At 44.1% G+C, this 12,279-nt stretch overlaps 1 protein-coding gene across 2 annotated transcripts in view; it reads right to left on the bottom strand.

Moving 5' to 3' along the window:
• Positions 1 to 234: 234 nt before the first annotated feature.
• The window catches only part of cep170bb (centrosomal protein 170Bb), a 25,763-nt gene continuing 13,718 nt past the window's right edge, over positions 235 to 12,279 (bottom strand). For both annotated transcript variants that reach the window (XM_053488605.1, XM_053488606.1), the window contains 11 exons: positions 10,953 to 12,022; positions 10,690 to 10,854; positions 9,133 to 9,259; positions 7,374 to 8,987; positions 6,896 to 7,106; positions 6,639 to 6,798; positions 6,116 to 6,232; positions 5,957 to 6,045; positions 5,657 to 5,750; positions 4,114 to 4,165; positions 235 to 4,027 (listed from right to left, as the gene is read on the bottom strand). In XM_053488605.1, coding sequence (XP_053344580.1) covers positions 3,921 to 4,027; positions 4,114 to 4,165; positions 5,657 to 5,750; positions 5,957 to 6,045; positions 6,116 to 6,232; positions 6,639 to 6,798; positions 6,896 to 7,106; positions 7,374 to 8,987; positions 9,133 to 9,259; positions 10,690 to 10,854; positions 10,953 to 12,022 — 3,806 coding nt within the window. In that variant the 3' untranslated portion in view covers positions 235 to 3,920. The remainder of the gene's footprint in view (positions 4,028 to 4,113; positions 4,166 to 5,656; positions 5,751 to 5,956; positions 6,046 to 6,115; positions 6,233 to 6,638; positions 6,799 to 6,895; positions 7,107 to 7,373; positions 8,988 to 9,132; positions 9,260 to 10,689; positions 10,855 to 10,952; positions 12,023 to 12,279) is intronic.

Below are 12,279 nucleotides of genomic sequence, written 5' to 3'. Positions count from 1 at the left end.
AAAGAAAGACTACGTGAAGAAACATCTGGCCGATCTTACTGCAGGAGCGTGTACTGTACGTTACAGCAGTCACATTTCTACATTGTATACAGTACTACAGTGTGTAGTGCGGCGCCCCCTCTGGTCGGTGCAGATCAACAGTGTAAAGGAACTCGGTGAATCAAACAACACTCAACACAACGAGTGAGAGCGAGACGGGTTTATTGTAAATGTTATGATTCACTTACAGAAAAACAGTATTTTTGATCACTGGATAAAAGGACGGATTTAAATGGAAAAGTGTCGTGTACAGGGTGGTGTAACATCTGGAGCTAATCCCACCTTCTGTCTCACACACACACACACACACACACACACACACAGGATAAAGCAACATAAAAAAGCCTTGCTGTTCTAATAATTTTAGAGAGATTGTGTGTGTGTTTGTGTGTGTGTGTGTGTGTGTGTGTGTGTGTGTTTGTGTAAGAGCATTTATACAAAAAACTCACACTTAAGTTACAGATACACATCTTTAATCTTTAAATTTAAACAAAGCAAACAAACAGCACACACACACGCAGACACACAAATAAATATTGATATCGATAAACAAATAACTAAAACATAATTAATTAAATAAAATCACAATAAACTGAAGCAGGACGCCGTGTTTCAGCTGCTGGACCAAAACATTAAAAATAAACATCATAAATTTTGCTCTTAATGAACATTGTTAAATAACGCTACAGGTATTTGCCACAGGATAACTCACACACACACACACACACACACACACACACACACACTTGATGCAAAGTTAGCAACAACCATTACAAGTCTAAACATCAGTCTTTATGAGATTGTTTTCTATTATAATTTATTTAATTAAGGATTTCCTGATACAATAATTTCATCGTAATTTGCAGCCAAAATGAAAATAATCACTTTAACAAATCCACAAACTCTAAATAACAATAACGATCAATAATCAATAATCAAACGTTCTACTACAGCTTTAGTTTCACTTCAGCCGTGCGTGTGCGTGTGTGTGTGTGTGTGTGTGCTCAATTCCAGTCCAGCTGCTGTTAAACTGTTGAGTTCAGATCCCTCCAACTCTGATGAGTTTAAACCTCACGTGTCCCTGAAGTCTGTAGAATCAGAACCTGATGTATTTAAACCGTACAGTAAATCAACAGAAGTGTGAAAAATAACAAATAATATTCGGTGTTCAGTGGAAAAATTCTATTTAAAACTAAAAATAAGTTTAGAGTGAGTAGCTCTCTCTCTCTTACACACACACACACACACACACACATGGTATGGATTAAATGTCTAAGTGTAAATCCAGCGTTGGTCAGATTAATCAGTTATTAAACATTCCCAGTGTTTAGTCACATGACCGCTGTGTTTAGTCACATGACCGCTCTGCAGGTACACCCAGGTGGACAGAAGCGGGATTGTGTAAAGGTGTAATGGATCGTGACGTGACACGTGGGTCGAGACGTTTAAACTCAGTAACATCCCGAGCGTGTGTGTTGACGTGTTGTACTACACGTGTAACCAGAGGATTCCAGTAGGAATTGAATCAGACAGTAAACAAACATGTCGGAGTACAGTGGGCGTGGCTCACTCCTGGAGACTCCTCGCCGTGCCTCTACACTGCCCCCTACTGTTCACACGTGTACTGCATCTCATCACACCAAACACACTCAGGACACAGGCTTCAGTTCGGCGTAAGCTCCGCCCCACACGTGTATGAAAAAAATTATGTATAAAAATACTACAAACGTTCCCAATGAGTGTTAAAGGGGGCGGAGCCTAAAACAAAGAATCTTATCATATAATTGTTCAGATCACTGAAAATGTCGATCAGTTGGAAAAAGTTGCGAATGTTTGTTACTGATGAGACGTGCAGGTGCCGCTGTCGTTATTTTCAACAAAGCTTCATAAATCCTCAGTTTATTCCATTTACTCACGTTATAATATTTCTGTTGCATTAGCATTAGCATTGAGTCACATTCATACTGTATCATTCACATTGTACCAGGAAATGTAATATATACTTATATACAGTTATCTGTGTGTGTGTGTGTGTGTGTGTGTGTGTTTTGATCATGCATAGCACAGTTATGATGACCACAGAGTGAGAGGACGTAACAGGAAGCCATGATTTAATGGTATCAAGCGAGGCATCACCTCACCATCCAAGAGTAAACTAATGGGGACATAAATGTCCAACAGCACCTCCACACCGACCCGCTGGACAGAGGACGTGCAGTGAAGAGAAAGAAATGCTATTATACAACAGTAAGTGCTGACCGAGTGATCCGATTGGACGAGAGGCGTTATTCCACTCGAGTGCTGATAACAGACAGTAACAGCACTGTGAGGTGTAACTCTGTGTATGAGTGGGCGTGTCCCAGGTGTTGTCCAGTGGTTAATGACCCTAACTGTGTGTCTCAGCGTGGGTGAGAGTAGGTCTGTACGGTCCGCAGTACTGAGGAGAGAGCAGCTGTCTGACTAAACCCACATTCACACCCAGTCACAGAAGCACTTTCAGTAAGAACACACATCTGATAACGTTATGGCGTCTTAAACAACACGCCGTCTCTGCACGCCCAAATCGCTCTCTAACCCCTGATCAAGGGCACTACTTGGTGTGTGAAACAAGGGATTGTGCACCCTATATAGGGTCCTAGCTTTTCATTTAACACTATTTGGGATTCGACCCCAGAACCCTGAAGTTAAAGGAGCTGATACTCTAAAGTGTAATAAGTGTAAATATACAGTAAATCTGGTGAGTTTTATTTATTAATTATTATTAAAATGTTTATTATTTATTAGTTTAATTCTCCTCACCCTTTGGCTACAGAGTACCGCTAAGAGTTTAACACTCTCACCTCCTGTTAAAGACACTAACCGTCGCTCGCTAACCGTCGCTCGCTAACCGTCGCTCGCTAACCGTCGCTCGCCAGCTCTGCCAGTCACTGTTAGTTAGTTCCTCCAGGTGCAGAAGGATATGTGTAGGTGGATAAAAGTGGTAAAATACAGAAACAAAACATAATCCGTTGGTAATAACTGGTGTTCGTGGAACTGGTGTATAAAAGTGATATCACACTCGAGGTTGTGCTGTTGTACTAAATATCAGCACGGCTGTGATATCTTCAGTACTCAGACTACACCCTCTCGCCTACGACCTCATCACAGCCGCGCTGATATACAGTACAACAGCGCGACCTCACGTGTGATACTGATTAGATGCTGCAATACAGCAAAAAGAGAAATAATCAGGCTGTTTAAACCTGTATAACGTTACAGAACAACACAAATATGTCCTGAAAAGACTTCACTGAACAACCTGCAGCCTGCGGATCTGTTCTGCTCACGGCCCGTGCTATCCTTTCCTTCTTAAGTAAACAATGTAACAGCCACAGTGCTCACACACACACACACACGCACGCACGCGCACGCACGCACACACGTACACACACACACACATACGCGCACACACACACACGCACGCACACGCACACACGTACACACACACGTACACACACACACACATGCACACACACGCGCACACACGCACACGCACGCACACGCACACACGTACACACACACGTACACACACACACACATGCACACACACACACGCGCACACACTCTGGCGGTCACACACAGGTGATACACACTTCTGAGTCAAGTAACAGACAAGTAACATGGACATGTTTACATAATAAACAATACTGACACACACACACACACACACTCACACACACACACACACACACACACACAGAGTATGTCTCCTCTCTGAAGCAAGCAGCAGGTTTATATTGAACACAGCGTTACATTTCAGCGCAGTCAGGTCCTACGAAGCATGAAGGAGATTTTCAGCAGATATGACTGGACTAAGTCAGACGTCTCGTTCCTCACACTGATTATTTACCGCCCCGCTTGGCACTTGCAGACGTACATTTATGTTTTCCCGCTGCAGATGGCGCCGTTATCTTCACACTTCCTCCAGGTTCCACAATGGAGTTTATCACTGAGAAGTGTGAGAAATACAGAAGACTTAAGGTTTATAAATAAGAGTAAGCAGTAAATAAATAAAGTCCAGACAAGGCGTCTCACCCTCCAGCTGTCTCTGGACTCTCCTCAGCTCCTGCAGGATGGAGGAGATTTCCTGCAGCACACAAGTTATTCTTAACTCCATCAAAAACACACATCTAACATCAGCATTTGGAAATAAATTGAGGTTGTGTTAGAGCGCGCGGGTAAAACTGTAAAGACGCGCGTTAAACTAAACACAACAACTACAGTGGGGCAAAAAAGTATTTATTCAGCCACCAATTGTACAAGTTCTCTTACGTAAAAAGATGAGATAGACCTGGAAAAGATTCATCACAGGTATACCTCAATTATAAGAGACAAAATAAGAAAAAAACTCCAGAGAATCACATTGTAGGATTTTTAAGAATATTTTGCAAATTATGATGAAAAATAAGTATTTGGTCAATAACAAAATTTCATCCCAATACTTTGTTCTATCCCCTTTGTTGGCAGTGACGCAGGTCTAACGTTTTCTATAAGTCTTCACAAGGTTTTCACACACTGTTGCTGGTATTCTGGCCCGTTCCTCCATGCAGATCTCCTCTAGATCAGTGATGTTTTGGGACTGTCGCTGGGAAACACAGACTCTCAACTCCCTCCAAAGATTTTCTATGGGGTTGAGATATGGAGACTGGCTAGGACACTCCAGGACCTTGTAATGCTTCTTACCAAGATCATTGTCATGCTGATAGACCCAGCCACGTTTCATATTCAATGCCCTTGCTGATGTTTTTACTTAAAATCTCACAATACATGGCTCCATTCATTTTTTCCTTTGCACGGATCAGTCGTCCTGGTCCCTTTGCAGAAAAACAGCCACAAAGCATGATGTTTCCACCTCCATGCTTCACAGTATGGTGTTCTTTGGATGCAACTCAGCATTCTTTCTCCTCCAAACACATTTTGAGTTTTGGTTTCTTCTGACCATATGACATTCTCTTTTGGATCATCCAATTACCCCAGTGGTCTTGTGTGTCTTCCATTCTTTAATAATTGCTCCCACAGTTGATTTCTTCACACCAAGCTGCTTACCTACTGTAGATTCAGTCTTCCCAGTCTGGTGCAGGTCTACAGTTTTGTTCCTGGTGTTCTTTGACAGCTCTTTGGTCTAGTGTAGTATGAAGTATAGTATAACTGTTGCTCGCTAACTGTCGGTCACCAGCCCCACCAGTCGCGGTTAGTTAGTTCCACCAGGAGCGGAAGGATGTGTGTGGGCAGAGCAAAATAACTGCTTAAGTAAAGAAACGAATTATAATCTATCAGTAATTAACAGTATTTGTGAAACTGTTGTATAAAAGATCACACTCGAGGTTGTGCTGTTGTACTGAATATCAGCACAGCTTTGACATCTTCAGTACTCAGACTACACCCTCGTGCCTACAACCGCATCACAGCCTCTCATGTGAGAGTGATACTGTTCAAAGGTTTAGGCTTTTCACAATGTTTTTCCTGCATTTTACATTCAACTGATTAACACAGTAAGAAAACCCCAAACAGTGAATAAGCGGCGAACAATCAGGGTGAAATAAATAATGTAAATCTTCTTCAGGAGACGAATCCTTACCTTATTGGACGTTTTAATTATTGGGACTTCAACTTCAGCATTCATTTTCGCCTCGATCTCCTCCCAGATGTCTGTGGTGCTGTGGAATAAGGATCTGCAAAACACACACACACACACACACACACACACACACACACACCACTGACCTACACTGAAAGCACTGAGAGGACTGCAATATTCACTTCAAACATAAGGTGCAGGCTATTTGTTACCCCATATTTATATATATTGAGGCACTTAATAAGGTTTGCTTAATGTTTAAAATAAAGTGTGTAATGTAAAGTGTGTGTGATGTCTCACTTCATCTTCTCAGTGAGCTGTTCTGTGTTCTCTCTGATGGCCTGTGAGAGCTGTGACACTGGGTTCAGCATGAGATTGTCCAAAATCACCTGCAGCACAGGAACTCAATGTTAATCACAGTTTAATCCTTTACATCATAAACATATGAGTTATAAAAACCTCTTCTCTGTTCCAGGGACGTCGTTTGGCTCCCTCACTGTCCTGATCCACTGGACTCGGGGAACCTGCAGGAACTTTCTGATAACTTAGACTGGCATCTGGGATGTGATGCACCAACTACAGCAGAAACACACACACACACACACACACACACACACATGTATTGAGTGAGAACAGTAATCTCTGGTGAAAATGCTGCCGTAAATAAGGCAGCACATAATTACTTGATTTGGGACACAGCCACTGTAGCCACGCTACAGACAATTAAAAGCTTTTCCTAATTAATAAACACGAGTCTAAAACTATTTCTAATTGAAGTGCTAGCATACTGATGCTTAAGCAGGTGGGACATGAGCACACTTCCTGCTGTGTGTTAGCACTCCGGCTCCAGCAATCTAGATCAAAGTAATCAGTAATCAAAGACAAGCACATAAAGTGTAAACTCTGCATGCACTTTACATCAGTCACTTTTAGTTAAAAATAATTCTTCAGATTAAAGGTGACAACAGCGCGCAGGCCGCACCTCCTCTCGGGTGGAGATAGTAGACGCAGGTGTGTTAGGGAGCGACCCGGGCGGAGTGTTGCACCCCGTCGCTGAAGGCGTGGGTGTGTCAGTTTCTCCAGCTACATCGTGGATTTCACGCGCAAGAATAGCAAGATCTTTGGCCAAGTCCTGACTCAACCTGCAGAACACACACACACACACACACAGATTAAAGTAAATGATATACAGAGCTGCGAATAAACAGTGTTCAATCACTAATTAATTATTCAGCTGACCTGGCGATCTCTGCACTGTGATTGGTCCAGTTCTGGTAGTGCTCGTTTTGTGCTTCATCATCCTCTATGTCCAGCCGAGTGGGAACGAGTCTCTGTGAAGTCTGGGTCTGAGTTGAGGTTGAAGTGTGAGAGCATTTATTTTTAAAGCTGGCGTCACGCTCTTCCTCTGATGAGGAGGAATCATCAGAACCTTTCTGTTTCTGATGAGAACCTGCGGAGAAACACACAGCACCATGCTGAGGTTCAGTGCAGTCTATATGTGTATATACTGTATATCTAATTTATAGGGTAGATATAGTAATGTTTGCATTCGCGGGAGGCTTGGGGCCGATCCCATGGGCCTCGGGTACATCCTGCACGGGGCTCCGGGTCATTACAGGGCACTTGTCATAATCAAACAGTTAGCTTAATCTGCATGTCTCTGGACTGTGGGAGGAAACCAACCAAGTGTGTGTGTGTGTGTGTGTGTGATACTCACTGCTCGTGCCAGTGTGTTTAGCCTGACTGGTGCGTGTGCGGATGGATGACTGTTTTTCTGACGTTGGAGAAATTTTACTGCTTGGTTTTGTTTCACTCGTGGACATTCTCCGCCCATTAGCATTAACATCAGCAGGACGGCCGTGTGTTTGTTTGTTTAGTGATTCGTGTTCACTGGGAGTGGTAAAAGATCCAGTACGTTTGCGTGGCATGGCTAAAATGTCCAATCTTGACAGCTTTTTAGGGTCTCCAGAGGGTTTTGTTTGTTCTGAACCCTGAGACGTGCGATCTGTTTCGGCTCCTTCGTTATCGGATGTTTCTCCGAGCCGGGCGCGGCGCAGCATGGAGGCCCGTGTCGGTCTGGGAGCTGAGAGACTGTTGGACCGGGTGAGAACCTGATGAGCTGCTTTATTGGATTTGTTTGTATCTTGGTTTTGCGGAGACACGGACAGTTTCTTGCGGCTGGAAGGTCGTGATGTTGACTCGTGATCTGAAGAGGCTACTTCAGTCTGGCCGTGAATCTGCTGATTGTCTGAAAAATCTAACGAACCGCTGTTTCCAGTGCTGCGGCGTAAATGTAGTCGACGTGTAGATTGGGATTTAGCTGTGCTGCTTTCTGTAACTGCATGATTGCGACGTTTTTCTGAGAGCCTCTCCCGCGCTGTTGGCTGTCTGGTTTTCTCCTGTGAAGATGAAGAGGATTTATCCTTACGAGGTGCACTAGAAGATGCTCGCTTCTTCACCGTGCTAACAGGCAGATTTTTACTGCTCACTAAGCTCACAGTGCTAGCTGTGTCCACATCTGATTCACCAGAAAGAGAATCTCCAGCCTGTTCGCGAGAACTTCCCTTTTTTTGCTTTTGAGATGACGTGGACTGTCTGCGTTCTTTTGATAAAGAGTCTTGGTCGCTTTCTAGTGTGCCTAAATCCCGTAAAGCGGGATGACTGGATATGTGAGGTAACCTTTTCACCTGGATGTTGTCACTTGGTCGATCTTTGGTGAAGCTCTCCTGGCGAACAAAAGAAGATGACAGAGGTTCTTTAGTAGGAACACAATCTTTGTTATGGGTTTGGAGATTTGGTGCTGATGAGTTTGGCTTCACAGCTCGCTTGGATTCGTTGCTGCTCAGGTGTCTTATCAGGACAGTGGTTGGAGGCATCTTGGGAGAAGGAGCCCGCTCGGTCTGAGAAAGAACCGGACTCCGGGAAGCATCTGATTTACAGGAACCCTCCTCAGAACCGATGTAGAAGGAAGTGGACTTTGGCTGGGCGTTTTCTAATTTTAGCGATGCAGTCATTCTGTATTGCTCTTGACTCTTTGAGCTTCTGTCCAGGATTGAGCTATCATCAGAACGACTGGTGTCACTCAGGCTGTCATGATCCACATCCTCCTGAACCTTTAACCTCTGAGTGGAATCCGGCTGTGACGTCTTAGAGACTTTTTCGGAGGGATCACACTCCAGGCTCGGCTCAGTCCGGATCAGGATGCAGGGAGTCTTACTCTCCTGCTTTTCTCCTGTAGACGGAACCTGGGGAAGAAGACGTCTGGTTTTGGAGCTCTGAGTACACTCTGATTCTGAATGATCCACACTCTGGCTCAGGGATCCTTTGACATCTACGAAGACAGAGTATACATTGCAGTATTCCATGGGATTTAAATCCAAACTGTTAAGCGTGCATTAGACCGCAATCTGTAATAATGTTATACAACATTCATTTAAAGATATGGCTCAGGCTAAAGGAAGTCGTGAACTCTTCACCTCTGTGTGAAACGGTTCCTTGTGGAGGACTTCCTGAAGGTACTGCTGCAGTTCCAGAGTCAGTGTAAGTGTCTGCTAAACTTGCCCACCGAGACACCCACTTGGGTCCACTCAGCTCAGAATGCCCCTAAAGTTAATGAAGAACATTTACATCACAGAAATCTGGAACAAACCATTTATAAACAGGGTTCAGGTACAGGGGAGTTTAACATGTTAAAGATTTAAATAAAAGCACTTGCTTTTTAACTGGAAAATAACAAAACAAAGGAAAACCTCACTCTCACTACTCTCTTACAAATGCTTTCCTCATCTCATTGAAAATCTGTTTTAGTCATTACACACTGATCAGCCGTAGCATTACAATACAAAACATTAAATCCAGTATTGTGTGTGTTTCCAGCTCTGACCCCTCTGGCCCTCTGGGAGGCGCTGTGGTGTCTGACACCAGGACGTTGGCAACAGATCCTTTGGGTGCTGTGGGTAGTGGGACGGTCCTTGATTGGTCGTATTTGTCTGGTGCGTCCCATGGGGCTTGATCGGATTGGGGAGTTTGGGGTGGTCGGGGGCCTTCGGCTCTTTGCCTGCTGGGTCCTGTGTGCAGTGCGCTGGGGTGGCTGAGTGTTCTGGTGCTCTGGGTGTTCTGGTGCCTTTCTAGAGCGATTAGCATTGATTTTTGCACTGCATTGGCTTTTCTGTGGGATCGAAGCAGACGGGCCGGCCTTTGGTCCCTGCAGGCATGGGTGAGCCTCGGATACCCATGATCCTCTCAACAGTTACTGCGGTATAACTAATGTTAAGCCTTTATTTGTAACATATACATTACAGCACAGTGAAATTCCTTCTTCGCGTAACTGAGGTCAGAGCGCAGGGTCAGCCATGATACAGCGCCCCTGGAGCAGATAGGGTTAAGGGCCTCGCTCCAGGGCCCAACAGTGGCAACCCTGGTGTAGCTGGGGATTGAACCGCCGATCTTTCGGTCGTTAACTCAGTGCCTTAGCCCCCTGAGCCACCACTGCCCCAATGTTAATTGTTATTCAGTTAATAATGTTGTGGCTGATTAGTGTACACAGCATGCACTTCCCCTTGTTATTGTATTAAATGTACATTCACATTCATTATAACACAGATTAATCTGTGTTAATTAGTAATCTCCATCAGCTATGATTGGATCACTGTCTGACCCCACAGAACTCCATCAGGTCAACATTCTGTTCTACCTTAGATAATGTAGCTCCAGTTAAAAAAGAAAAATAATTAGTATCGAAAAAAAACTAGTATCCTGGTAAAATGATTAGACATTTAGAGCCAAAGAAATTTCAGCGTGACAGATTGTGGTCAGATCACAGCCTCAGACACTGCTCCTCACTCAGGCTGATATCATGCAAGATGTTTAAGATCAGAATTACATGTAACTGAGACCCTTCTTGCGTAATCCTCTCATATTAACTGAGCAACTCATAAATCTGTAGTTACGTCTGAGATCTGAATAACGCTGTGTATTATTTCAGTATTACGTACTCAGCACACACTGGGTTCATTAGACATCATCACTGATACCTGTAGAAAGCTTTCTGGATCTGTGCTGAGGCTGGAGTTCAGATCATTAAGCTCTTGTGCTGACGTGTGCAGGACCTCAGTATGGGTTTGGTTTAGTACATCTTGCTCACTGATGACCGGTCTGTAAACTCCGCTGTACTCTGGAGCATCCAGCACTCCAAATACCTGTAACACCATCGATGTGTTTAACAGGTTTTGTTATATAAACTCTTTGTGGTGTACGTTTGTGTGTGTGTGTGTGTGTGCACATGTTTTATTGTTACCTGATCTATCATACTGCGAGCTTCTTCCACTTCTTTATCCTGACACTCGGTCTCAATAGTGTAGGTCCCAGCATCACTCAGACTGTCCTCTTCCTCTGTACGAATTGCCCCAGGGCCTTTAGGATGCGTTTTAATGGTTTTAGAGTCTGGCTCGGGTCCCAGGGCAGGAGAAAATGGGGGTAACAATGAAGTGCTGGAATCTGGTCCCACAGATGGAGGAAGAGAGGGGATAGACACTGGAGAAGAAGCAGGAAGGAGTGTTTGGGACAGATGATGTGTGTGTATCTGGGATGGAGAGGCTGGGTAAGACAGGGAGGAAGGTGCACATACACGTGTGTCCTCCGGAGACGGAAGATGTGTGTGTGCTGGTGACATCATCACCGGCGGTGCCGACATCGGTGGTGAAGGTTCGTTAAGAAACTCGTTAACAAATTCTTGAGCAAGTTTGGATTTCTTTCCAATGCTGCCAAAAGGTTTGATGATGACCGCTGGAGAAGAGCGAGAGGATGAGGAAGTGATGGAGGAGGAGGAAGGGGAAGTACCTCCCTTGCTCATCGCATCCTCTGTTTTCTCCCTCTTTAGCGAGCTTGATCTTTGATGAACTCCATGGCTTAAGCCCTTTAGAGGGACCGTGATCTGTTGCGTGGGAGGAATATTTCCATGAACAGATGCAGGCCTTTCGGCTCCTTTACGCCGCTCCAGTTTCGCTCTGAGAGCGGAATAATTATCACCGTGCACAGAATTGTGGGTAAAAGATTGGGAGCGCTTCTTACGGGGATTATCGTCAAAAAATTCTATAATAAAGGCCTGCTGGCTTAAAGGTTCTTGATGCACAGATTTCATCTGGCTTTGAGTGAAAGGTGAAGGCTCTAATACACAAGGTCCTTCAGGAGTACCAGGGATGTCATGAAGGTTTTTAGGAGGTGATTGGGGTTTGCAACATTCGGAAGGTTCCACTGTTTTCAGTACATTTGCCTCGTCTGGTTGGATTGAGTGATGAGATTTACTCCTCTTCCCTTTGGTTACTGGATCTTCAGAATCACTCTGAGTACCATCTTCATGATGGTGGCCTACACAAAAAAGATCTACATGTTAGGGGTGTAATAATGCACAGTATATGTATTAGTGGTCTAGTGGTACACGGGTGTAGATTATAGTCTGGTTTTAACTAGTACTGCGTGAATGTTTCCATTAACTCAGTGAACTAAGACAACTAAGTAAGATCTTCATTTATACTCATATTACATTTTAATGAAGACATCCCGGAATCCTATTTATAAGTGTAAGACAATACAAACCAAACACACAGCTTTCTGAACCCAACTAC

Source organism: Clarias gariepinus, chromosome 27 (genome assembly GCF_024256425.1).
Source record: "Clarias gariepinus isolate MV-2021 ecotype Netherlands chromosome 27, CGAR_prim_01v2, whole genome shotgun sequence".
NCBI lineage: Eukaryota > Metazoa > Chordata > Actinopteri > Siluriformes > Clariidae > Clarias > Clarias gariepinus.
Note: the sequence above shows the minus strand (reverse complement) of the source record. Positions and strands in the feature narration are given on the sequence as shown.